Here is a 25,993-nt window from a genome sequence, read left to right as displayed (position 1 = left end):
GCCGGGCCGGGCAAGCGAGCAGCCGCCGCAGGGCCGCGCGGACCGGCCAAACGCCCCGTTTCCGCCGCCGAGGGTCTCGCGTGGCCCTGCCCGCGCCGCTGCTGCGCCTGCACCGCGCATATATCCTAATTTCTTCCTATATCGCCTCGATTGGGGCGGCTTTAGGTCTGCTCGCCGCAGTATGTTAAAACCCACCCGCCGCTTTAACGCGCCTTTCGCCAACTTTTGGGGTGCGTGCGCGTGTTTTCAAACCCTCCCTTCCCTCTGCCAGTGTTTTGATAGTATAGTAATATGTCTGATATTTAATTGTCATGACTACCAGACTAAACACTGCCAGGGGGCTGACTCACTTGAGATGCTGTTGGATGCATACATTCATGGTATAGGGATGTGTTTGCCTTGGCTGTTACAGCAGGGTCACTTTCTTTCAGGCCCCAATACGCCGTGCTCCTAACAAAAAGTAGCGAAAACTGTCACTCTTCAGGCTTTGGCTTCTAGAATAAATAATAATAATAATAATAATAAAAACCCCAATGTCATTATATTCTCCTGCTAAACGAGCCCACGCATTTAACACTAGATAAAAGCTAGGATCGGTGATGCTTCGCAAGCGCTAGCCCCACTTGGGCACGCAAAAGTTTGCTTCTTCTCCTACTATTCTTTCCATACGTTAAGTTCGGCGTGCTGATTAACCGCTTGACTTCTCCTCTGATCAAGTATTTAATTCCTTCTTATCCTTTACTTAGCACTTTCGATTTTACAGCAATGCCCAATTAACTGTCTTCCGTGGCAGGTTTCGCTGCTTCGGGCTGCCAGAGGTCAAATTTAGTAGCTTAATCTGCTTTGCTCCACGGTATGGTGTTGAATGTATGAGCCCTTAATCTGTTATGAATATTCTTGTTGTTTGACCTTTCAGTGAAAACACAAGACCGAGAAGCGGGAATTTGAGTTCTAATCCAGCTTTAGCAGTAAGGGCCTGGTCAACGAGCAATGGATTTTGTTTTATTTTATTTTTTCTTAATACCACTTGACTTGAAGCAGGGTAACTTTGTGGCTGAAGCTTTTGTATTAATGTATTGTTCCCATATCAGTAATCTTGGGCTTGGTTTCCTGAGTCTTTGCTCCCAGGCGTTGTTACGCTATTTGGATTTAACGTGGAAACATCCTTGCTCCGATAGAGGCCTGGTTCGGCTGGGGCGCAGCCTGGACTCTCCCAAATCCTGGCGGCGATCCCTTTCCAGGAGACCTTCAAAGACACCGTGGTCCTGCTCGTTTTAGGTTAAACTCCCGTGTTGGGCACCCATGTTTTCCGGAGACTTCGCAGAGCCGCTGGGTGCTCAGCAGCACTGAAATCGGATACCAAAGCTAGAGACAACTTTGAAGCTTTAGTCCCGCCACGTTTTTTTTTCCGTGTGTGTGTGCCTAGGCATGGGCACGTGATTCAGCGTGCTCTCTAAAGTGTCCCTGTGTATTTGGCCGCTTAAAGCTCAGGAAGATGAATCATGAGCGGAGAAAACATCCAGCGGTCGTGCGACATTGTCGCGCTCGCTGGACTGCTCTTTGCTGCCGTTTCTTGCTGGCTTAAAGCGCTCGGTCCGTAAACTGAGCTTGGGTTTCTCCAAAGTCAGCTGTGGAGCGTGTCTTGACTCGCCGCAGAGATACGGCCTGAAGTGAGAGCGGAGTAGAAAGCGCGGATGGTCTTTCCTCCTGCTCCCAAGGAATCTGTGAAACATCTGGGCTCTTGTGAACTCCTAGAAGCAGCAGGGCGATCCCGGGCCTTCCTCAGGCTGGTTTAAATTTCTGTCCTGAATTAACATCTGCAACTAATGAGGGCCCAGAAATGCCGAATGCTGAAGTTCCCTGCGCCTAAAAAGAGTTTTTCGTTGGGGTGCAGCTACCAGTCGCTATCTCCAACAAGTCCTGATGCTGCTGCGTTTAAAGTTGCATCAACCCGAGCGCTCTTTGGACCAAAATCCCTGTGTTTTGAGAGGGGACGCTTTGCTGCCGCAGCGCTGAGTAGCTACAACGAGATTCAACAAGCCAGGTCTGGAAGCCTGGCTGATGAACCATTAGTACCAAAGATGTATTTCCTTCTTCTCTTCAGTTCAGTCTTGCACTTTGAAACTTCATTTTATCTCTTGAATGAGCGATGGCTACACTGACGTTTGCCTGCTGCTTATAAACCAGTAGGGAACATGGAGACGAGCCAGCTCAGGTCATCTCTGACCTTGGATCCTGCCTCTTGTGGGAGCAACTAGGTGGCCCTGGAGTCCGGGCAGTCGGAAAGTCCAAGTCCAAGGAGAGCTGTCCCCAAGTGCCAGCACTTCCGCCAAGGTGATCTCCTTCCAGCACTTTCCTTTGGGCTCGCGCTGCCGTTCTCCATTGAGTGTATTTAAGAGGTGGTTTTGTTAACCCTGCTTTTCTACACCTGCCTTGGTCACGTCTCTGTAGAGCAGGTGGTTGTCCCACAGATCTCCAGGTTGCTTTTTCCCCCCCCACCTCATCCAAATTCTCTGCACAGGTCTAAAAGGGGAGAACCCCTGCCTAGATCTTTGGATCAGCCCTCTCCGAGCTTAGCTTTTAAGGGGAAGTGATGAAGTGATCTGTCTTGGAGCCCACATCCCAAGTCCTTTGCTCATGGATGGAGGAAACTGTACCAGAGCCATTTTGGCCGCCAGCGCACCTCCCCTTTGCCCGCGAGGGATCTTCACCTTCCCCATAGACTGTTGCTTCACATCTTCATCGCAACACACGTACCAGTGTGGCTAACAAAAGACAACCTTAGCAAAGGTTGGGTGGTTTTAGGATCAGCAAAGCCAAGCTGGACGGTGGTGAACGACGTGTCGCTGCCGGTGGAGGTGTTAGACGGCATGTGGAGGTACAGCTGGATCCCCGCAGGCATCGAAGGGTGGAGGAAGAGCTTCGCGTCGTCCCGGCAGCCCGACGTTCCCAAAGAGGAGGAAGCAGCCTGCGTTGAATCCCCCCGGAGCGTAAACCACCTCGTCTCTGCTGGGCTCTTGCTGTGGACTTGCTAACGGGGAAAAACGCGCCCTGGATAGGTGAGGGAGAGAGAATAAAAGTTGGGGATCGAAGACGGAGCGTGCGTCCCCATGTCCTTCGCGCCCGAGACCGCGGATGAAGCGGCACGTGTCAGGTCGCCATTGAACGCTTGCTCCCTTGGGAGCAGGGCGATGAAGGCCCTTAACGGTGCTACGGTTTGACTAGGGTTAGACTGAACGAGGCCAAAAGCGCGGTGACTGCCGAGTGAGTAATGCCGCAAAAATGGCCTCGAGAAGAGCCGTTCCAGTTCAGCTCTTTGCCAAACCTTCTAAATAGGAAAGAGAATAAAGGAAAAAAGCTTCCAAGCTGCGTTTATGTAACGAGAGCTGTTTTCCTGCGACTTGTGCGGACCTGGAAGGGTTCACGCTGTTGGGCTCTCTGGGCTCCCCATGAGGCCGGGAAGGAAAATGTGACATTCGGCATTAAAATCTGGCTGCTAACCGTTTTTTTTTCCAGCGCTCGTCTGGGAAGGGTTGTCGTTTCGGGAGCCGGACGATAGGTATTTGTTCCTTAAGCTACTTCACCCAGCTTTTGCCCGTGTGCTCTTTCTAAAAGCACACTCTTGATGCGAGGAGAGAAACTCTTGCTCCCCGTCAATCCCCTTTCCGCAGACTTGCAGCGTTGTGGGATTCGAACGCCCGAGTTATTTCCTGTTTTGTTTTGGGGTTGTTCTTCCGCTCCGCCGGCTCGGGAAGGTTGCTCGGTCGCTGCCTTCCTGATGCTGAGCGCCTTCGAAGCGATCCCTGTTCCGCTAATGCCGGCCGAGTTGGGCGCTCCTCGTTTTTTGGCCGTTATTCCCGGATTTCACGTAGTCCCCGCGAGGCAACGAGCTTTTCTTGCAGGGCAGGGTCTCGAGGATTCGGACGAACCATTTCAAATCGAGTAAAATGAGCAGAGATGTGAGGGCCAAAGTCTTTGAGCGTCTGCTTTCTAGCGGAGTCTAACAGAGAAGCTTTTTTTTCTGTAAAAACTAGAGGACTCTCTGAGGAAGAATCAAAAAAAAAAAAAATCCGTCTTTCCAGCTGTTTTCAGGACACCGCAGCACCTCTTCGCATAGACGCTTCTCTCTGGCGTAACTCGCTTCCAAGACAGTAAAGTTGCCTGCGGTTGTGTGTGTTGTGAAAGGAAATCAAAATAAAAATTCACCCTTGGCTCGTTTCTCTGAGTGTTTTGAAGCAAAAGGGTAGGGATCACCGGGCAAAAGAGACGCTGTTGTCGCTCTGCTGGTAAATCCTTCCCYGTCTCACGTTGGGCCGGTCGAATGGAAGAGAGACTGGTCTATAGTGGGTTTGGTCTCGGCTTGGCATATCGGAGCCGCAGGCGGCTTTGCCAGCGGAGCGTGGCCAACTGTGGGCGAGCTGCATTCCCAAATTGTGCTTTCCTGCCCAGGGGGAGCGCTGATCTCCTCTGCAAAGTCCCTTCTCCTCCTCCTCCTCCTCGGGGCCCCAAGCGCCGCATGAGGGCTGACGGTACGAGGGGGGCGGTCGGCGACCTGCGTTGCCTTGGATGACTTCTAAAACCTTTTCCCTTTCTCTTCCGACAGGAACGCGTGCGAGGCTACAGGACAAAAATGTTTCACTTAAGGACTTGTGCAGCCAAACTGAGGCCGTTGACGGCCTCTCAGACTGTTAAGACAATTTCCCAACACAGGCCAGCGGCACCCAGGACGTTTCAACAGATCAGGTGCTACAGCGCGCCTGTGGCCGCTGAGCCTTTCTTGAGTGGGACTAGTTCAAACTATGTGGAGGAAATGTACTATGCTTGGCTGGAAAATCCCAAAAGTGTACATAAGGTAAGGCGCAACCTCACCAGGATACCGCCTTCGCTTCCTCGCTTCCGGGTGTGTCTGTGTGTTTAAACAACTAAGGTCAGGTAAGTGCAAGTGTCCCCGGGAGGATTTCAGCCTGGTTAGTCCCGGATCGCCGTTCTGCCTCGTTTTTCTTGGAGAAGACAACAGCCGTAGCCTGAGCAGGAGCATGGTGAAGAAAAGCTGCCCTGTGGGAATGTCACGAGCTCGCAGGACGCGGTCAGCGTGGAGCGCTCTGCCTCCGGGATCACACGTGGATACAAAGAAGAACGGCTTCTCCTGGGAATCCACCTTTAATGAGCTCCTGATGCTTTTTCTCCCCTGCTCTGATGGCATCTTAGGAGGGTTTAATCCTTCAGTGGAGGAGAGCGGGAGGGTGTTTTTTCACATTGTGATTGATTTCCTTTTTGCTGTTCGCCTCAAGCCCCGGCGGCGTTACCCGTTGAGGGAGACAAACTATAACCGAGCTGACTTTGAGCTCGTGCATGTAAAACCGGACGTCAAACAGCCGCCGCAGCCTGGGGAGGGGAGTTATTTCAGGCTCCCGCTCTGGTAACCGGAGAGCTTCCCACCTGCTGCTCCTCAACTTAAAACTGGGAAACCAACTTAGCCGCGGGCGGTAGGCRCAAAGGTCCGTCACGCCGATCTCGAGCCGAATTACTGCAGCTCCTCCAGCTAGGAGGCGGCCAACTTCCTAATGTAGGGCACGGCCCCGAGGGATTCGGTGTTGCTCTGGCCCTCGTTTTGGCGGGGCCGCGCTGGCTGCAAAGTACGGTCAGCTTGGTTATGCTTGCCAAAGCCGGGGGAACGGAGTCTCCTTGCAGATCCAAGGAGGGGAAGCCGGTGAGATACAGCCGGCGTGTCCGTGTGCTGCATCGGCTGCRCTACAGGATGTGAAACCGTACTCGGAAGGGAACGGGAGGTGATGGCGTGYGGCCTCGTGCCTGGAAAAGGTCACGGGGCTGCCGCTGTGCGGTGCAAAGCAGAACGTGTAACCGCCTGTGCGGTGGGTGAGGTCTTGGCTGAGAAGAGGATTTCTGAACCCCTGCTGTGTTTTATTTTTTCCCCGTGTTTCGTGAAGAAGACGTCGCTGTAGCGACTAAGTTTCAGCATTACCCGGGGAGTTTTTAGGACGGTTTTCTACCTGTTCTGATGTAGAGCGGGGATTTTCTTGGTTCGGTGGCATATGACCAGCCCGCAAACCAGGATGCAAATAGTAGATGAGCAGTCAAGAGCCGAGTAAGGAATTGCGCGTTCAAACACATGTGTCGGCACTGAGCATATTTTCCGTGGCACTGATCCTGCGCGTCCAAAACGCGCGGCCTGTAGGGTGTTTGCTGCCATAAAGGTGTTAAGGTAGGATCAAAGCCAGGTTTTTGTGGACAGAGTTGACTTTACGCTGCTTTCTAGGCAAACGGATGGGCGAGCGAAGCGATGCAGGCTCTAAAAACCCCCAAACAGGTTATTTTGGGTTGTGCCATTTGTCAGATGGTGACTCGAAAGCTACCCACCGAGTGCACGTTTCTGTTCCCTGTCGTGTGGTGTAAACCAGGCCTTCAGAGGTGGCATATGGAGTTAAGAGCTGCTGCACATCAGTCTAAAGGCTATAGTCTAGCTCACTTTAAAATGAGGGAGGGTTATGCCGGGCTTGTCCCTGTGATAGGGTCTTCGAAGAGCCCTTGCTAAACCGCGATTGCTCTTTGCCGGTCTGCAAACCCCATTTCAAACGCTGAATATCTCGCCAAACGGATGGTCGAGTAAACATCTCGACTAGCTGAGGCAGCCTCGCGAGGTGTGTTTGACTAGTTTTGGGGTCCTGAGGCCGCAACGGACCTTTGGATCTTTTTTTGAGCTTCACCTCCTGCTTGCTGTAGCCCGCGTGGTTTCATCAGTTCACCTAGATCTAGGCAGGACGCGCACAGCGCTCTGCAGGGATCCTCGTGCAGGCTTAGCTGCGGAGGAATTGTGGAATAATTTAGGCCGGAAGGAACCGTGGGAGCCTCTAGTCCAAGCCTGTGCCAGCTTCAAGTTAAATCCAGCTTCACGGCTAGACCAGGTTGCTCAGGATCTTGCGCAGTCGCGTTTTGAGCATCTCCAAGGTTGGAGATCCTCCAGTCTTTCCAGACTAGGTCTAGCGTTTGCCCCTGCTCACTGTGAAGAGTTAGAGGTGTGTATTAGTTCCTGCTGGAAACAGATGTCCCTTGAAATATTTTCGAGTATTTACAGCCGCTGCTCTCTAAGGTTTCCTTCCATTAAAAAAAAAAATCGTGTCCCTGAACTTCTGCCTGTCCTGCCCTTTCGCTGATACTCCATAAACTGAAAGAGCAGGAGTTTGTTCAAACCGACGTCTGTTTTGAAACTAGCCCTCGCAGACCTGCAAAAAGCAGCCAGAAAAAGCAACGTACGCAAACAGCAGCTCTCCGCAGCCGCTCTCCGGCGCGTGCGGTCCGCGGGCATGAAGGAAAGGTGCCAGCTTAGCGCTTCGGGGCAGTAACCGAAACCCTTAGCTGCAAAAGCAGAAAAAAATCGGAAAGTCTTGGCCGTGCACATAAAGATCAGAGGTGGGTAAAAATAGCTTTTGCGTTCTGGCTTTCGGGAGCGAGTTCATGCTTATACGCGCTCTGCCGGCGCGTTTGCACAGACGCTCCGGTTCCTGGCAGGCGGCTGCTCCTGGACGCTTGCACGGAGCTGATAGGAAGCCCAGGCAGATGCACGGCGTGAGCGTGATCTCTAGCTTGGCGGAGAGGTTTCGTTGACGGTTCCCCCAGACTGAACGGGGCCTGAACTTTCGTTTCCAGGCTAAATCGGTCTCTTCGTTCAGGTGCAGGGCTTTGTTTCGGCCCCGGAGGCCTGTATTCGAATTAGCTCTTTGGTGTTTCGAGTGTGGCTGCAAACGTTTGTGTGGCAGGTGCCTCCCTTGGGCAGTAAGAAAAGTAGTTTGAAAATGAAACAGGGTCCCCTTACTGCCAGGAAGCAAACTTGACAGTGGTAATAGAAAAAGCAAGTGGATTACGGGCTGCTTTTTGAATAAAACCAAGTTAGCATCCTGCTTAGGGGAAGGAAATCCAAATCGGGTTCCCAAAACTCCTCTGGTGAAGCCGGGACCTGCGGTTTGGCTTGAACTTTGCTGCTGGATTTCGTCTTTACCGTCGCTGCAGCTTCCGCTGTTGCCGCCACTGGCTCGTCTCTGTCCTGGGTGAATCCCAGCTGCTTCCACTTCCTTTAAAACGCTGCCGCTGAGATCCCTTTGCAGCCTCTGGCTTTGCCCGTGTTCCCCCCCCCCCTTTTTATTCTTGCCAAGCTGACCCTTTTCGCCGCCTCAAACGGGAGCTGCCCGTCTTTATTCGAAGGACCTTCATCGGCCCGCGGCAGCGCGGTCGGCTCCTCCGCGCCTCCCCAAAGCCTGGCTGAGGCCGCTGTCGCGTTCCCCCCAAGAAACCCCTCAATCCCTTTGGGCGCAGGGTCAGATCCTGATAATGCTGGAGCAACCACGGAGCCATATTTAAAAATATGCCGCCAGCTGGCGCGGYGGACGCGGGCTCTCGCGTCCCGGGACCCCTCGGATTGGACGCGCGGGGCAGGGCTAAGCGGATGGGCCGAAAGGTAGGGAGCAAACTTGGTTGGCTTCAAATCGCTCGCAAGCTAAACCTGTAAAACTAGTCTAAAACCCGCTTGGACGCCTTTGGAAGAAGCTGATAATGACTGTATGGCCCCAGAGCCGCCTTGCTATGCTAAATTTCCCCGGACAAAACTAATGCTTGTGCGAAGGGTGCAGACCTGGGTGAGTCCGGATCCTGCAGGGCTTCGTTGGAGAGTTTTGCAGAGCTGCAGGGATGGAGGGGAGATGATTTTTCTTTAGCCGATGGAGCCTCTACCCCGGCTGTGCTCGCGCTCGGCCCTGGCCCCGCTACCCATCGCTCTGCTCCCGCCTAAGCGATTGAGTGGGGTTTGCGAAAAATCCCCTTTCGGATCATTTTCCCAAGGCGAGAGCTTTTGGAGGGTGGAATTGCCAAAAAAGCCGGGCTGCTGTGCCAGGCCTGAGCGTGGCTTATCTCTTCCCAGCGCAGAGCAGAAACTGGCTGCGAGCTTCCTTACGCCTACGGGAGGTTGGGCTGCTTTTTGCCGTCCCGGGCTTCGGGTTTGCCAGGGTTTCCTAGGGTTTAGTGGCCAAAAATCTCCAAGAACTTTACCCGGTGGACCAGTTTGGGGCTCTTGAGCAAAACGAATTCATTCCTTCCGTGCAGCGATTGCTGGTTTTAAATCGCAAAACATATTTAAGTGCTTGTTTAGTGCGGAGAAGGTAAAACAAAGCTATTTTAGGGTTTTTTTTTTCCCCCCCCCGTGTTCTTTGGTTTCCAGTTTGAGCGCCTGACTCGAGCAAAATGAGCAACCAAGACCCGAGAAACGAGGCGTCTGGATGCCGCTTGGAAGCGGAAACATCGACTTTGAGGCCCCTTAATAGCAAYGAGGCAAAACCGAGCTCTTTTATCCCCCCCCCCGTCCTGCCCAAAGCCTTGCGTTTGGATTTCGGGGCGGTTCTGGATGCTCCACGCTGTCGCGGAGGGGGGACACAGGCTCTGCTTTTTCTCTTGGGAATAAAAACAAGCGGCGTATCCGTCTAGCACAAGTGGAGGGATGCGAAAAGATGGAGCCTTGGAGCTGCGCACCCTCGGCGAGGGCATCTGAGCCTGCTCGTGCTGACGTTTGGACTCTCCTAGCTTTGTGCATGTAAAAGTGAAATGGAGTTTGGGTGGAAAAAAAGAGAAAACCCTTTGGGTAGGTGGGACGGAGCACTCGGGGGTCTGCCGCACGGACCAGCCTTCCTGGGAATACGGGATTTCTGAGCACTCGGGTGGACGAAGTGGGTAGCGCGGGAGGCCAAAACGAGGGGGGGCCGCTGTAGCTTGCAATGAGCTGCTGGAGGCTTTTCCTTTAGGCGCGCGGATGTCGGCGAGGAAGAAGGGACATCATCGGTGTCGGGCTGGCCGTGCTGGCCGGCTGGGTCCTCCATTGGAGGAAGGCGTCCCCGGCTGTCACGAGCGCAAGGAAGGTTGGAGGAGAGTAACCCGATTAGCTCCGTTGCCGCTGCTGCCTTCAGCAAACGCCGAATTCAAAGTCCTGCCTGCGATAAAGCAGGATAGCGCTGATACGTGAGCTCCTCTAAGGGCCTTTTGCCAAAAACCCTTCGGTAGCCCGTGCCGGAGAGAGGAGGGGACGCCCGTATTGGCATCCTTATTGCAGAACATCCTTGTGTTCGAGACGGCGTCAGAAACACGAAAGCYGAGGCTTCGCTTATCGAGGCCGCGGCTTCGCGGAGGGCGAAGCCTGCAATAAAGTAGCCCGAAATACCCTATAATTATCTCGGGCAATAAAGCGTTTAGCGAAAGTACCTTGAGCTGACTAAGCCGCTGCCGCACCTTGTTCGGCGAGCTCAGGGCCGAGCTTTTTCTTTCACGGCAGAAGGAAAATTGCATCTCGAAGAGGAAACGGTTTTGAACGGCAGGACCGCGAAGGCAACGACGGACCTGCGTCGCGAGCGGTCCGCTGCGCCTCTCGGGTGCGAAGCGGCAGCGAGCAGGGCCTGTGGGGCGCCTCCGTTGTGGGGTACGGCTTGGCACTGCTGCTTAGGCTATCCTCAGTGCCCCGATATTCCCCGTTTTTCCCCCCCAAAAAATTCCCTAGCGCTGAGATCGGTTGCGGTAAGGAAGCACCGGAGTTGCACATCTGGATATAGGCACTGCTTGAGGTGGGCCAGCTGTTTTTTAAAAAAGAAAGAGSTGTAAATTGTTAGAAATACTGAGTTTGGGGTGTTTTTTTGTTGGTTTTTTTTTGATTAAGATGCATATTGGGCCCAGCAGCCTTGATAGGAGATGAAGATCCTCTTGCAGGCTGGCTTTAACCRCTGGGATTAACGGGATGAAGTGAGCGTTTCCGGAACTGAGCGTAAGATTCCTTACACGATGCTTAAATATCTAGGTGGGGTGAAACCATGTGCGCCCCGGAAAATCATCCTGGTTCGATAAGCGAGCTCCTAAAAGCTTTTTTTTCCGCTTCTGCGTGACTCAAATAGGGCAAAGAAACTGGGCTGCCCTGGGAGACGTGTCCGGACTAACAGGCAGGAGCTCGCCCTGCCCGCCGGTGGTACGTGCAGAGCAAAGGTTGCCATCTTCATTGCCTTGCAATAAAATCTAGCAGCTATAGCAGAGGGCCGTGCTGCCCGGTAAAATGTTCTGGTCTCGGTCACCAAGGTCTGGGCTCAGTACGTYGTTTCCCTTGCGAAAATCACCCGAAAAGAAAAGCTTGTTGCGTGGTTGCCCCGTTTCCCCATCCGTAAGGGCGATGGTTTCGCAGGTTTCGGGGGACCGTTTGAGATAGAGCGGTAGTTTGGTGGCTGCCGCCGGGGGTGAAATATCCCTCATCCTCCTCCTGGAGGAGGACGGCCTCATCCTGCGAATGTCACGGCCGGCCAGCTCATCCTCCTCGCCTTCGCCCCGTCCCCGCGCAGCATCCAGTGCTGCTGCCAGGCGAGGAGGAAATCTCAGTCTCTCTCTCCCCCCCTTTTTTCCCCCCTCCTAGTTATGATAACAGATGCTCCCGTTCCCTTGCCTGCCTCCGTCTGGAGGTTTAAGGTTGTTTAATGCGCTGGAAAACCAAGCGGTGGGTTTTCTAGATTTCGTTTACGTTCCTTCAGTACCACCTGTTTCTAAATCTAATCGCCTTGCGCAGCCGCACGACGGGGCATCCGCGTAAATCGGACGGGCTGGAGATAGCTCCCTGCGGCACGTGGCTGCTGTCTGCACGGCTGGAGGAGCCCCGGTCCCTGGAAAACGCTCAGCGAAGGGGAGAAGAGCTTTGCTCTCCCTGCACAGGTTAGACGTGCTGGGTTTCCGCCGTCCRTTGGCGCGGCTAGAGGAGCTGCCCGCCGTGGCACCCGTATCTTGAGGGCAGCGAGCCCGAAAGGACTTGTCGGCTCTAGCCGATGGCCTTTCCTAGGCCATGCTTGCTTCTGTAGAGGCTCTGAATGCTGGTCCTTCTCCTCTTCCCCATATCCACTACGTTCTCTCCAAGCTTTTCATACATGGGCGCTGGCTGCAAGAGCCAAAACCGGCATTGACAGAAAAACGCTTGAAAGCTCAGAGGGGCTTTTTGGCGGTGGTGATTAGGAAACCCCCCTAAAATCCTGGAGTGAGCAGAATGATTTAGTCCTTTCCCCTAATCCCGGGTGCTGAGTGCTCGTTTGCTTGTTATCTAAGGGTTCCTGCTGTTTTAAAGATGACGGTGTCAAGCGTTGAAGCTTTTGGTTGGGGAAGCGTGTACAAAGTGAGCAGGTGATTTTTCTGCCGATAATAGAAAAGCTCACGTTTAACCTCAGCTGGTTGCCAAGAGGGACACGAGGTCTAAAGAAGATGGTCGCGGCGCCGCGCCAAGTCCTGACGCCTCTTTTCCGGCTCGTCGTGCCGGTTGTGCTCCTGCACACCTTGGGCTGTGCCTGGGAGGATCCCAGGCTCGATCCGCRGCTGGCTCTGACCTGGTTTTGGAGGCGAGGGCGGTTTTGACGCGCGTGGAGATGCCTCCAACCTGTTTTCCCGGCTGTTCTCCTGCAAAACAAGCTCTTGCCCAAGCCTTGGAGGAGGAGGAGAACGTACCAACTCGTAAAACCGAGAACATACCGATCCGTAAAGCCAAGAATGTAAGACGTCCCATAGACTAGGAGCCTGCATCTGGGAAAGGACCCAGGAATTTGGGGGGGTCACGTGGCGTAGAAGCCCTTGTGCAATAACACATATAACTATCTTAACTGTGCCAAGGGGAATGTGTGCAGAGGTGACCTCCTGCCTCAACTAACAACGCGATGGAGCTGGTACCGAGCACTACGTACAAAGCTGGTGTCAACGTTGCTGAAAGGCTGGTGAAAAATTGGAGAGGGGACAGGGGAAAAAAAAAAAGCCATTGCTACATCAGGGCTGGACAAACTTTGGGACTTGGATCTCGATCCGTTTAGACTGCGGACGAGATTAAGAAGCGTATTTAATTACAGGGTAAAAATATCTTCCAGAAAATATTGTGGGTATTAAATAGCAGTCTCCTGTCCCGGAGAGAAGGGATGAAAACCTGCAGCCAGGAAACAGGAGAGTCCCAAAACGGGACTTCTTACTCGGAAAGAATAAGAGCTCGATAGCTAAGCCACCGAGCCCCACGTTTGGCAGTGGGGACTTGGGTCAGACGTGGGCTCTGAGTAAGTCCTTGCGCTCCAGCCTGTGGCATCTGGGTGAAACGTGAGGACCTGTGGTGGACAGCAGGTCCGGCTAGTTGGTCTCCTCGACCTTTTGCCAAGGAGGGGGAATGGAGTTGTTCTCCTCTCACTACACACAAGAACCAGCTCCCAGTCCTAAAACCCGTTTATTTGGAATTAAATGCACAACTGGAGTTCCTGGGAAAACTTATTTTTTAAAGAACTTCTCAGAATGCCATTTTTAAGCCTAACCAAACAACCGCTTAGTGCAGCCATCGCCTCGCTTGGCCAGAAACGATGACGTGTGGTTTCATTGGGTTTAGTCGGGGAAGGAGAAAGATCAGCTGCTTGCCCGGTTCTGCCCCGCTTGTCCTCTTCACCGTGTCTCCTACCAAAAGAAATGATTGAGATGGATGGAAAAAGGAATAACCGTGTAACCGAAACAGCGTAAGAGCTTTAATCTTTTCATGTCCAAATTCAGTCTCACGTATTTGTTTGCCAATTGTCTCTCCAATGAAACCTGAAGGCCTTGGGGTGGTGGTGTCTTCTCCAGCACCACGGATTATTTTTGTGCGTGTGAATGCTGTAATGCAGAAAAGAGGGGTTTGGGGGTGGTTTTGTTTTGTTTTATTATTTCTCTGCTCCTGCACCATGTCGTTAATGTGCAGAGGTTTTTCCTTAGCGAGGCTGTAGAGGCACCTGCTGACTCTTGGCCAGGCTGGTGCACCTAAGACTTTGGCAGTAGCTGGGTGGTCTTTGGGCGCAGGTGGGGAGGAGGCGGCTCTGTCGCCCGTGGATTTTCTTCCCTCCTCCTCCAGCCCTGCAGCTCGTCTCTAAAGGCTGCTGCGACGATAGAGATGAAACCGCAGCAGCCGTTTCATCCCGTGGTAGGGCGCTGGAGCGAGGAGGTGGTGTTTGGATCGCGTGTGATGAACTTGTCACCTCTTTTTTTTCCCCCCTTTTCTTTCCCCCTTTTTCCTAGTCGTGGGACATCTTCTTTCGCAACGCCAATGCTGGAGCTGCTCCAGGCACCGCTTACCAAAGCCCCCCTCCACTGAGCACCAGCCTTTCCGCCCTGTCACAAGCACAGTTCCTGGTTCAAGCACAGCCCAACGTAGATAAGCTGGTGGAAGACCATCTCGCCGTGCAATCCCTTATCAGGGCATATCAGGTAAGGAGACCCCGCTGCGCCAAGGAGGAGCTCGCTGCCCGTAGAGCAGCGAGCGCAGCTTTCCGGGCGCGCCGTCACCGAGCGAAGAGGGAGACGGGAGCAGCTCTGCTGATGCCCTGCTCCTTCGGTAGCTCGGTACGGCACTAAAAACGCCCTCCATTTAGTGCATTTAATGCCTCTGTCTGTTTTGCATGGAAAGCGCGCGGGCTGAGCGCCCGCTCGCTGGTCTCCCTTATTTTTAACAGCAGTCACTGACCTGTTGGGGCAGATGCATCAGCTGATGCTTGCGCGACAATAGGCAAATTAAAGCTATTGTCACCCAGACAGAGCAATTATCATAGCACAGTTGGTTATTATCCCCAGCCCAGGAACTGCAGAGAGAGACAGAGAGCTTTTCCCATCCCCAAACTGTTTGGCGTTTTGAAAACTAGCCCCTAGTGTTATATTCCTGTGGAGCTGCTTATCGTTTCCCACTTCCTGCCTAGCTCGAAACTGGTGCAGGACGGGGATCCTGTTTCCCGTATTTCGGCTGTGTTCTTGCTAGATCTTCTGACGTCCTAAAATAAAAGTTCAGGAAACGTTTCCTTGCGATTTGCAAACTGGAAAAGGGCCGTGGCGCTGCCAGCTCCTGAGACATATTTAAAACCTTCTGCTGRCTGATGTGTTCAGACCGATGCTGCCAAAACCAACCTTTCAGGAGAAAGCAGAAAGGAAACATCTAAAGCAGCAACGCGCGCATAAATGATATGACCAACACTTAGCTTGAGAGAGCGTTTAGATGTGTCCACATCTATGTCATTCTTTAGCTTTTGGTTACGCTCTGGTCTGTCAAGCAGGTGCAGCCTTTACTGGTGGCTGTACTGGGAAGGTGACAAGCCCGACCGCCCCGGAGGCGATCTGCTTTTTAACCGCTGTCTTGCTACAAAAAAGCACCYGCTGCAGATCAGGAACCTGCTCAGATATTGGGAAAAATCCCATGTACTAGGCAACAGTAACACRATAAATGCAGCACTGGGAAAGTCCAAAGGTCTGCGCGGCCTTGGACTCTGCTGCCCGGCTCGAAGGCGGCGCGTGCGCCCGGCTCRTGTCCGCGGGGAAGGACCGCAGCCAGCGCTGGGGCGTTGCTCTGCTTTGCTTTAACGAGCTGAAGCTGGAAGCCGCTCAAGAGGGCCGTGAATCTCGCCTCGTGGCTCACGTCATGGGAAACGATCGCCCTGCCGGCTCTGGTCAGCTTTGACTTCTCCCAGCTGGCTGTTTTTAATACCGCGCGGCCCTAGCGGTGCAAAAAGCGGGCACACGCCAAGTTAAAACAAGTGGTGACTGATGCAGTTGGAGGCAGCAACTCCGTGACAGCGATTTGAATGCAAAATCTTCAACCTCCTCTGCATTCCCTTCGCTTCCCTTAGCTTCTGAAACGGCAGCGTTGCGAGGTGGTTGCTCCTGGCCTCGTTTTTTCTAACATGGCTGTACTGAGAAATCTGCCTCCATTTCTACACTGGTGTCGTACCGCTGTAGCTACAGCGGAATAAACCTGTATGGATACTCTGGCTGTAGCATGCCCAGGCAGGGAAGCTCAGCATAGAGCGTGGAGGTATGAAAGAATACGAAGGTAAGAAGCCCTGCCTGTGACGTGTAACCTATTTAAAACGCCAGGCAATTAATTTCTTAAATTGGATTGAGCTCTAATTATAGGTGAGCGGTGACCCCGCTGTGCTGCGGTTCTCGGTGGCACCGGCGACGGCCGGCTTCTGAATTGTAGCAGCGGTCGCGTGCCCCATCCGTGATTCCCTTTTTCAATAACGGCGGCCGTCTCATTTTGAGCTGGGGAAAACAATCCGCCTTTGTGCCGCTGTAGCGGAGGCGGTCGCGCCACCCACCCGGCTGGATCCCTGCCGCTTGCTGCTCTCGTGGCTGCCTCCGTGGTAGCGCTCCGCAGCTGGTCCGGCGCGAAACGCGGCTCCCGCTGGGAAAAGACCTTCTCCTCCTTCCCACGCCGGTTTGAGGACTTGCCGAGCGCCCGAGGGGACCTAGAAACACAGCGAGCGGCTTTGCAGAGATCCTGCGGCATTCGGTTCCTTCTTCGTAGCCGTTTCCCTTGAAGCTGACGGCCCGATTTTGGGCACTTTGGCTGGCAAAACTGCAAAAATCCTTTCCCAAAATCCTGGGGATTGGATACGAATGCCGCGTGGCCACCTCCAGGCATGTCGGTGGGATCCGTAGTGTTTTCTGGTGAATAAGGTCAGGTCAGTAAACCTGTTTTATAACAGAGATTTAGTATACAAGAGATTTTTTTATAACTAGGTAACTCTTTTGATGACTAAGAGCATAATTCAGTATTTAGCTTTTCAGGGCTTAAAATACACCACATTTTCCATACCATATACCTATACCATAGTAACAGGCAGTGTAGCCTGTCCTGCTGGAAAGGATAGCTGAGCCCAAAGCTTCCAGAACCGGAGCCGGTCAAGAAATAAGCTGCGGTTCGCCAATTTGAGAGCACGGGCCGTTGAGGTAAAGCGAGCCTTGCCCAGCGAGATGTCCACCATCGGGGAAGGGGAACGTGGCTTCAGACTGGAACAAAAAAGGTCTGAATCGAAGCCGGCTTGGAGCAGTGGAAGAAATAAGTGACCTCCGTAGGTTCAGGCATCTGTAACTTAGGAAGCGGATCCCTGCTTGGAGGGTAGCGGTAGATGTTGAAAGCAAAAGTTACTGACTCAGAAGTTGCAGGAGCAGCCGAGAAGCAGGTAAAGAGGCAGGTAAAGAGGTTTTTTTAGGTTAAACACACAGCTACAGCTACTGAACGCGAACACGGGACAAGCAACTCGCTTCCCACGTGGCACCGTGCATCGCGCTGGAAGGAAAGCGGTGGCTGCGGGCAGCACCCAGCTCGCCGTCTCCCGCAACGCCTCCCCATCCATGGTCTCCTGGAATTACTGCTGTTGGTGGTGGGACTTCTCTGCACCAGGCCACGGTGGTATGGAGTCACCTGGCTCAGTCGGGCACCGAGCAGATCTGTCAAATCTTCAAAACCGGCTCTTAATTTGCGATGATGCTTAAGAAGAAACAACCAGCGTAGAGCTGTTGCCGCTGCAGAGAGGAGATGCCTGTTTCTACAGCTCCGAGAGCGCTCGGGTTGTCAATCGGACCTACAGACCTGAATTGTGGCAGGTCTCCGCTTCGCCCCAACACAATCCCCTTTCCCCCCATCCCGCTAAAGTCAAATATGAAGCCTGGCTTCAGACCCAGCACCAGCGGATGCCGCAAGTGGCAGTTGCGGCTTGGAGGAGTCCGTATGCGGGTGCCGGGAAAGGAAGCGTCCCCGCAATCCTGGGAAGCGGGGAGGGCCGGTCGGGGGATGCAGGGTTACGTGGGTGGAAATCAGGCCTTCTGCAGAGCCCTTATAGCATGTCGCCTTCTTCCCAGCACGGGCAGACCTCACCTAAGCAGCTTCTCCAGGCTTTACTATATTACTTTACTTTATTAACCCCAAAATTGGGGTTAATAGCTAGCCCGTGGCAAAGAACGGCRGGCTGCGTAAATGGGCTGGGTCCCTTCGGTCCAGTGGCTCTGCAGGAATCCTAAAGAGGGAAAATATGCATGGTTTTTTTGTTTGTTGGTTTGTTTTTTACGAAAGTCTCTTCAATTAACTTGTTTTAATAACCCGTCTGTGTTGTTGCTTCCAGGTCAGGGGTCATCACATTGCAAAGCTTGATCCTCTCGGCATTAGTTGTGTAAATTTTGATGATGCGCCAGTAACTGTTTCTCCAAACGTCGGTGAGAATTACTCTGCAAATTAATTCTAATGTAATTTAACTTTTTTACCCCTCCCCTCTTTTCTTTTCCTCCCCCCCTTTTTTTTTTTTCTCCCTCCCCCCCCCCATCCCTTTTTGGCATCTGTTCTCCCATCCATTCCTGGCCCATTTCATAGATTCGAGGGCACCATGTAGCACAACTCGACCCACTGGGCATCTTGGATGCGGATCTGGACTCGTCCGTTCCAGCCGATATTATCTCATCCTCAGACAAACTGGGTGAGGGCTTTGAGAGCAGTTAGTGCTGCATCGCTTGAGCTCCTCTCTCTTTCACGGCTTCGTAGGTAGAGCGCTTCGCCCGTACGGCGGCGAGGGGAAAGGTCTTAAGTTTCCTTAGGAATGATCACTCTAAATTTGGGGTGGGAGCGCGAGCTGCGCCCGACGGGCAGCAGCGGTGCAGTTCTGCCCCCCTCTGGCTGTCGCGGCGAACGGGGATCGCGGCAAAACCCTCCCGCTCGGGTCCTCGTTCTCCGACGAAGGCTAATCAAGTTGCCCTCGCAACCGAAGCGGTTGCRCCCGCGGGCGAGAGGGTTTCGCGTTGGCGAGAGCGCGAGCTCTCCCCCCTCCCTCGGCATCCCTTGCCGCCCGTACGGGGCGGCGCTCGGCTGTGACGGTGCCCTGGCCCTTTTTGCTCCCAACTTGCCGCAGGATCTTCCGATCCGTTAACGGTCCCCCTCCTTTTTTTTTTTCCCCCCCCAAGTCTGAGCACCTACCAGTGATCATGCCAAGGAAGCTTTGGGATGCGTTCCCGTYGCGAATAGAGAGGTGGAAATCCCGGCTCCTTCGGATGCGCGATGCATGGGTGTTGCGCAGGAGGAGTGTGTGCGATGCCTCCGCCTCGAGATCCTAATCCGAAAGCGCTTCGACTCGGCGCCTCTAAACACGCTTGAATTTTGATCTCCGTAGTACGCTGCCGTTCTTCCAGCCTAGAATAGGTCGCGGCGGCTGAGCTCTGTCACCTCGCTGGTGCTTTCCGAGGGTTTTTACCCCCGGCACTGGGAGCGCTCTTACGAGGCATGCTTCTAACTTAGCGTAGAGCAACCGTCATGATCACTAACCTCGCGTAACTGCAACAGCCGATCAAAATATATGGTGCATGTAAAAGAACTTGATTACTTGTCCGATGAACTTGGTTATCCCGGCTGGAGCGCGGGAGCTCGCCGCGAGAGCGGCGCTGCCGCCGGCCCGAAGGACAGGTAATGCAACCGCGGAGCGTTTTGGTTCCGGAAACGCCTGTAGCTGAGGCTGGGGATGGAGTTTTATCGCTCGTGGTACTTTCCCCTTGTAGGCAAAAGCCCGTTTTGAACTCACGTTTCGTACTGGATTACCTGGATTGGGAGAGATAGAGAAGGAATAATAGCTTTTTGCTGTCCCAGCTTGCTGGATAGTGGGGAAACTGCTGCATCCCCAAATTCAGGCTTTTGACCTTATCCGGAGGGAGAAGCCCTGGCCTGGGTCTTGGGAGCTGGCAGACTCCTCCGGGTTGGAGCAAGCCCCGTCCCTGGGCCCTTGCAAAGGGAAAAGATGGGAAGATGATGACTGCAAACCCAAATACAGGAGAGGAGACGAGTCCCCGTAGCTTGTGCTCCCCTTTCGAAGGGGAAGCAGGGCCCGCGCGAAAGCCGGCGGTGGCCGCGGTGGGGTTTCCCTAGCGGGAAAAGGGAGCTGTGATTTGGGAGCACGGTTATGGCGCTACTCAATGAGTCGCAATACTAGCGGGGGGGGAACAAGTTGAGAGGGGACGTAGCTGCCGAGGGCCGAAGCAAATGGTTTCCGCAGGGCTGGACRAATAGCAGCATCGTAGCTGTAACAAAATCTAAGTAAAGCAACGCAAACTCCGTTTTTTTCCTTGCTCCCCCAGTGTGAGCAGGGATGAGCCCTGCAGCATGACCCTTTTCTATTTGTGGCTTTTTTTTTTTTTAACCGAGATATGTCGCTGCAATGCCTGGTGTCGATTTAATCACCAGGAACCCGCGCGCTCGTAGGAAACACGATGAGCGAAGGAAGTTCGGGGAAGAAGCCGTGCCGCTAGTCTCAGCGGCTAGTTGACGCTGGGGTTGTGGCCCTTCAGCTGGTAGGACCCCAGGTTCAAACGGATGCGTCTCGCGAACGSAGGGTCTTTTTGCCTCGCTGTGAGTATTATTTATTGCTGAACGGGGGCTTTCCTCTTGCATCGGCAGTAGCAGATGGAAGACGCATCTGCTAAACCTTAAAATAAAGTCGGCAGCCGGAGCTTGCTGACACCGTTCGGTCAAAGCGGCGGCGGAGAGCGCCGGCGCGAGGTTTGCCAGCGCCTTTAGCCAGGCACGCGATGTCCTGGCTGTGCAGCGGACCCCAAGGACACGCTGCCGCGCTCGGCGATTCGCTCGAGGGAGCAGAGCTCGGCGGAAGAGGCGCCGTTCTCGTAGCCCTGCGGATGAACGCTGGATGAACGCTGGCCTCTCTACGCCTAGCTAAACCCCAGCCAGCAGCAAATTCCATGTGGCTCCATGCAGGGCTTTTTCCTTAATTGGCAACAGTCTCCGGCACTGCTGCGCAGGCCCAGATCGGTGAGAATTGCTTTTTTTTAAATTTTTTTCCCTAGCGTGGTTTGCAACCCGGCGGTTCAGAGCCATGCCATCCGAAAAGCTCCCCGCGCTCCCCGTGCCGAGCTTTGGGCGCGAGCTAAGAGCAGCCCTGGCCTTGGGTGCTCGACGGCACGAGGATCCCCTGTGCTAGCTACAACTCTTCTTCCTAGGGTGGCGTTTGCCTAGGATCCGCTGCGGCCGGCTTGTAGAGAAAGCCGATTCCTAAGCGAATCCCGCTGGCTTTTCGCTTCGAAAGAGCGTTTCTTTGCACTTGGGCTGCAGTTAATTTGCAGGGTAGTTAATAAGTGCGGTGTGGTTTTTTTTTTGTTTTGTTTTGTTTTTAAACCCCGTCCTGGAAACAATCTGGTTTCCTATTCGGGTGCGGTGAAATACTTAAAGGTCAACTTTTGGCGGTGGGAGCTGGGCCGCTAACGGCTTAAACTGGCCGGGCAGCGCCGGTAAATTCAGAGCGTGGCAGGGCCAATCTCCGAAATGGATCYCGCTCCTCCATTGCCTTTTGTTTAGCCGCTTGCTTTCGTCCGGTTTGGAAGCTCTCTTTTTCGGATTAAGTAGCCTGCCCTTTGCAAAAATCGTAAGGGTGAGGAAGGCTTTCCCGGGGGGAACGCGGGGATGCAAGCCAGGCGCCCTGGGAGCGACCGCGGGATAGGGCTGCAGAACCAAACCCCTCTTTTTGCTTTTTCCTGCTCTTCTACCGCAGCCGATCCGGCCTGGTAAGCGCTGTAAAACAAGAAACCGAGGCGGCGCGTAGCTCGGCACGCCAAAACCCAGGTTTTGCCTGGAAAGCCGCACGCGTCCGTGTGTCCGTCTGTGTCTCTGCATAGCGGCGCTGTTTAGGCACGTCTCGGCTGCGCTTGCAAAATCCTCCGATCCATCGAGCTGCCGTCGCTCTGTCCGGTAAATGTGCTTTGGGTAACCGTGCCCGAGCCCGGAAAGGAGCTGGAGAGGAGGCGACTTCGGCGGCTCCTGCGTTGCCGCGGCTCTCGGAGCGGCAGCCTGTGAGCCGGCGCGGTGCGAGTCGTCCTCCGGCCCCTGCGGTTAGGCTTGGGTTGGAGGAGGGCTTTTGAACGGTGCTTTTTTTCCCCCCCCCTTTTTTCCCCTCTTTCTTTTTTTTCTTTCCCCCCCTCTTTTCTGCAGAAAGCCTCTTTGCGCAGACCACAGAGCAACATCGTGCCCCCCCCCCAATGCATGGGGGCATCTCGCCATCCGTCTCCCTCGTTAACATCCCACTCGTGGCAGGGAGATGCCTTGGGGGACCTCCGGTCCCAGCCGGCGCCGGCGACCGTGGCGCCGTGCTGCTTTCCCGCGCGGCAGAGGAGATCTCAAACCATGCAGCCCAATTGCTACCCAGTGTCTGATGCCCCCCCCCTTCATCCCCCCCTCCTCTCGCCTCCTTTCGGGGTCCCCCGAGACCTTTCCACCAGGATTTCTTTCACCATGTAGCCTGTAGTCATCTTCCATTCCAGCCCTTCCGCCGCCGGTGGTTTTTTGACTGTATTTTCGAATACTGTATTTTGGAACTTGTGCTTTCCATGACTAGTTTTCACGGTTCTAGGTAATTTTTTTTTTTTTAATTTTTTTTTTTTCCTTTACTAACTTTGACTGCGTCTCTCTATCTTCTCCCTTCTGCCACCCCTCCCCTTCCCCTGCCCGCCCCAGATCTTGCAGTGTTCAAGGAGCGGCTGCGAGTGTTAACAGTAGGAGGTATGCAAATAATGAGCCTTTAACCCTCTGGAGTGCAGGACTCTCTTTGAATAGGTTATTCTGGGCATGAACCGAGCCGGTAAAGCGATTTCCCCCCCCCCCCCCCCCCTCCTGTGTCGCACCCAGTCTTGAGTTCTGTAACGGGTTTTAATTTGTCCGACTCGAAGGCTCGAGCCAGGCGCTCGCTTTAGCGGCGCTTTACCCTACGGAGGTGCCTCGTTTGGAGCCTCGCTGGCCTCTCCCGTCCCGCCTGTTTGCATGCCTCGCTTGCCGGCGCACACGTTTTAGCGCCGTCGTTTAATTTTACGAGGCCTCGATCTCCCCGCGACGGGTTCGAGCCTGCTTTTTTTAAAAAAAAAAATCAAATCGCCCTTTCACATCCCGGGAAGGAAGCRTGTTTGAAATCCCTGGCCCCTCTCGCTTCTGACCGGAAAGGTTAATCCGTTTTGGGTGCTAAAACAGTCCTTTTGGTCAGCGGAACAACGTGCGTCTGTTAAGCGTTTGGTCTCCTCCCGACCCGCAAGCAACTTTGCCCTGTTTTACCCCAGGGACGATTTTGCAGCTAATTCCCAGCCTTTCCCGGTGCATTCCTGTTCCTTGCTGCCTATAAACATCAGCAGCGCCCGAACGCCGGAGGGTTGCAGCAAAGCAGAGGCAGAGACACCCAGACCCCTGAAAACCCCTTTCTAAAAAGGAGGAAAAAAACCCGAATCTTAAAACTGCAGGAAACGTGAGCCGAAGCCCCGGGGAGCTGGTGAAGCCGGAGCAGCAGCGCGCGGTCACGGGAGCCGCAGCGAATTCCCGAGGCTGCCTCCGAGGATCAAGAGGAAACTCTGCATGTGCGGATACTCACTCCAGCGGCGGCGAGAGCAGGGATCCCCCGCCGGGAATGTACGGCGGAGCCTCCGGCACCCCTCGCTCCGACGGCTTCCGACCGTTTGCTGCTTCAACAGCAGCTTTGCCGCCGCCTCCCAATCATTCGACGCGGTTGAAAGCGAACGCCGAATTGAGCAATGCCTGGCCAAAGAGCGAGGCATGACCTCCAAGATAAAGTCCAAGAGGCGTGAGCTCCGCGGGGCCAAATTTTCACCCCCCCCCTTTTTGGGCGGCGTGCTTCCTCGGCCGCGGCTCTTCCCGCCGGCATGGGAAATGCCCCTTGCACAGCTCGGAGTCGCTTTTCCTTAGCAAAAGCCGGCGTCATGTAAATTAAATAACCTTCCTCGGACCTGGCTGGGCTCCAGGGAAGTGCTGACCCCCTGTAGCCGAGGGCGGTTGCCGAGCCGACCCCTTGGATCCCGCCTCCCTGCCAAGGAGCGGGATTAAAACAGCTCCTTTAAGGTCTGTTTTGCAGCACGTGTAGCAACATATGGCATATTCCTCCCCAAAAAAGGGGTCCTCGGGACAACTCAGCCCCGTTTCCAATCCAGYTCCCAATTAAAAAGGGATTCGGGACTCCCAGTCCCCTTCCCAGCTCTGCTTCTGCCTTGCTGCGTTGATTTAGGAAGTTTATTCCTCTCCCTCCCTCTCCGAGCCTCAGTTTCCCTACAGGCAAAACTGAGCTTGGGCAGCTCGTCCTGGTGGTTTTTTGAGTGCCGCGGAGCTGCCGCCGGGCTCGTTAATAAGCTGCTGATCTTTTAACGGTGACGCACGGGACGTTTTGGCCGCCGTTGTAAAACGCGGCATCCAGAGCTTTACCCGATTTATCCGCTGCTCTTCGGGAATCTCTGAAAACAGGCCGGTTCCCTATCAGTCACAAGAATGCTGCAAGTAGGTGCAAAATACAGCTCRCTAGCGCATTTAATTGGCTTTAAACAACAAAAACAACCAATTCGCCAAGTGTAATCGTGCAGTTGCTGCTCCCAAAACGAAACCCTTGCCTGCCTTCAGCCCTCGGGCAGGAAGGGGCATCCGCTTTYGTAGCACAGCGCCGCGACCGAGCGATCCCGCTCGGAGGCGATTTTGCACCGTGGTCCAGGCGGGAACGCGGCTCCCGTAGTAGATCGATCCAAAAAAGGACCCAAACCAGCTTGCCTCGGCCGCACGCTCCACCGGCAAAAGCGCGGAGAGTGGAGCTGGCGGCCAACACGAGTTGCGGGAGCCGCACGAGCCTCGGGCACCGTCCTCTGAGCGGGACCCCAGCGGCGCTTAAATTACCCTCCCGCGGAGGCAAAACTTCCCCCAGCATCCTCGGCCCTTTGGAGGAGGAGGACCGGCTCGCTGCATCCGAGCTGCAAATTGGGTCGCCCCGGCTTCGGCAGCTCCGGCGCCGCCGGCGAGCCGAGAGCTCCCGGCTAAACCGCGGCCAAATTACAAGGCTCCCCCCGGGCTGAGCTATTCAGGAGAGTCCGCCGCCGAACCCTGAAACTGATGCCGTTTTCTCTGTCTTGCTTCCCTTTCTCTCTCTTTTTTTTTTTTTGTTTTTTTCCCTCTTTTCCTTTGGGTTGGGCTGTCTTAACCGTTTCCGTGCTCTGCTCTGACCCCTCGTGTGTTTTTTTTTCATTCTGGACACGCGGTGAAAATCTGTCTTGCTCAATGACGCCTGTCGATCCCRCTCTTTTTATTTCTGCTCCTCTCTGTTTATAATTCCCGATACATATATATATATATATATTTTTTGTGTGTGTGTTCTGTGGGGCTACAAACTTCCTGATTCTGGCCCTGGATTTTAATTACCAATTTACATGCATATATATCGCTTTGTGTTTCRTTTCCTGACGTTGCCTGCGTTACTTTTCGTAATAACCTTGTTGTTCTCGTGCTCGACGTCTGTCGTTTAATTGCTGCTTGGTTTTTATCCATACGAACCTCCTTCATGCTTATTTTTGGTTTTGTGCTGCTTTTTTGTTCCCTCCCCGCCTCTCCCCAAACACACCCGGTTCCCGTGCGACTGTGTCCGAYGACCCCCCGTTCCCGTCCTCCCCTTCTCTCTCTTGCTTTCGCTTGTCCCACCCGTGAAAATCCTGCAGGCTTTTATGGGCTGGATGAATCCGACCTCGACAAGGTCTTCCACTTGCCCACGACCACGTTCATCGGAGGAAACGAGTCGGCTCTTCCGCTCCGGGAAATCATCCGTCGACTGGAGGTAAGGAGCAGCCGGGAGGCTGGTGGGAAACCTGTTTGCAGCCCAGGTTGAGGGCAGAGGAGCAATTGCTTTCCGAAAGTTTCTTCTCTTCTTTTTTTCTCCTTGCCCTGCGGAGGGAGGGGAGGATTTGCCTTCTCTTCCCATCGCTATTTCTGGATAGCACATAAAGCGCTCCCAGCTTTTCAGGGGCGGCAAGGAGCTGTTATCCCTCGGCACATCTGCTTGTGCTTCGCTCCCAAGAGCAGCCCGGGCTCCCGACCGTCCCTTTCCCCCAATCCCTGGGACACCCTGGTTGTCCACCGCGTTACGTGCCGGCGTTATTCCCCCGCTGGTGCTCGTGCTGCTTGGATCGCTGCGGCGTCCTCCCCCTGATTTTGCAGTCCTGCTCCCGCTTTTTTGGGGTTGGGAATTACGCTGCTGAACCCTCGCCCTGCTCTTGGCAGCCCGGCGTTAGCCCTGTTGCCTCTGCTCGCCTGCGGCTTCGTCCAGTTTAAAACAGCAAAATGGTGCTAGGAAAGCGCAGGAGCAGGCGGGAGGCA

The 25,993-nt window shown here is 54.2% G+C and overlaps 1 protein-coding gene across 6 annotated transcripts in view; it reads left to right on the top strand.

The window, feature by feature from the left end:
- The first annotated feature begins 4,602 nt into the window (after positions 1-4,602).
- Positions 4,603-25,993, top strand: part of OGDH (oxoglutarate dehydrogenase) — a 35,369-nt gene continuing 13,978 nt past the window's right edge. For 2 of the 6 annotated variants that reach the window (XR_003256559.1, XM_026085222.1), the window contains exons 1-5: positions 4,603-4,852; positions 14,083-14,271; positions 18,200-18,302; positions 22,328-22,372; positions 25,339-25,454. Coding sequence is in view for 4 of the 6 variants with exons in the window: in XM_026085222.1 (XP_025941007.1) it covers positions 4,631-4,852; positions 14,083-14,271; positions 18,200-18,302; positions 22,328-22,372; positions 25,339-25,454 (675 nt within the window). In the remaining 2 variants the exon portion in view is untranslated. Of the gene's footprint in view, positions 4,853-14,082; positions 14,272-17,954; positions 18,076-18,199; positions 18,303-22,327; positions 22,373-25,338; positions 25,455-25,993 lie in introns of those variants that run through there. The other 4 variants (XM_026085223.1, XM_026085224.1, XM_026085225.1 and 1 more) reach the window with 4 other exon arrangements.

Source organism: Apteryx rowi, unplaced genomic scaffold (genome assembly GCF_003343035.1).
Source record: "Apteryx rowi isolate R43461 unplaced genomic scaffold, aptRow1 scaffold_662, whole genome shotgun sequence".
Taxonomy (NCBI): Eukaryota; Metazoa; Chordata; class Aves; order Apterygiformes; family Apterygidae; genus Apteryx; species Apteryx rowi.
This window is presented reverse-complemented; position numbering and strand designations above follow the sequence as displayed.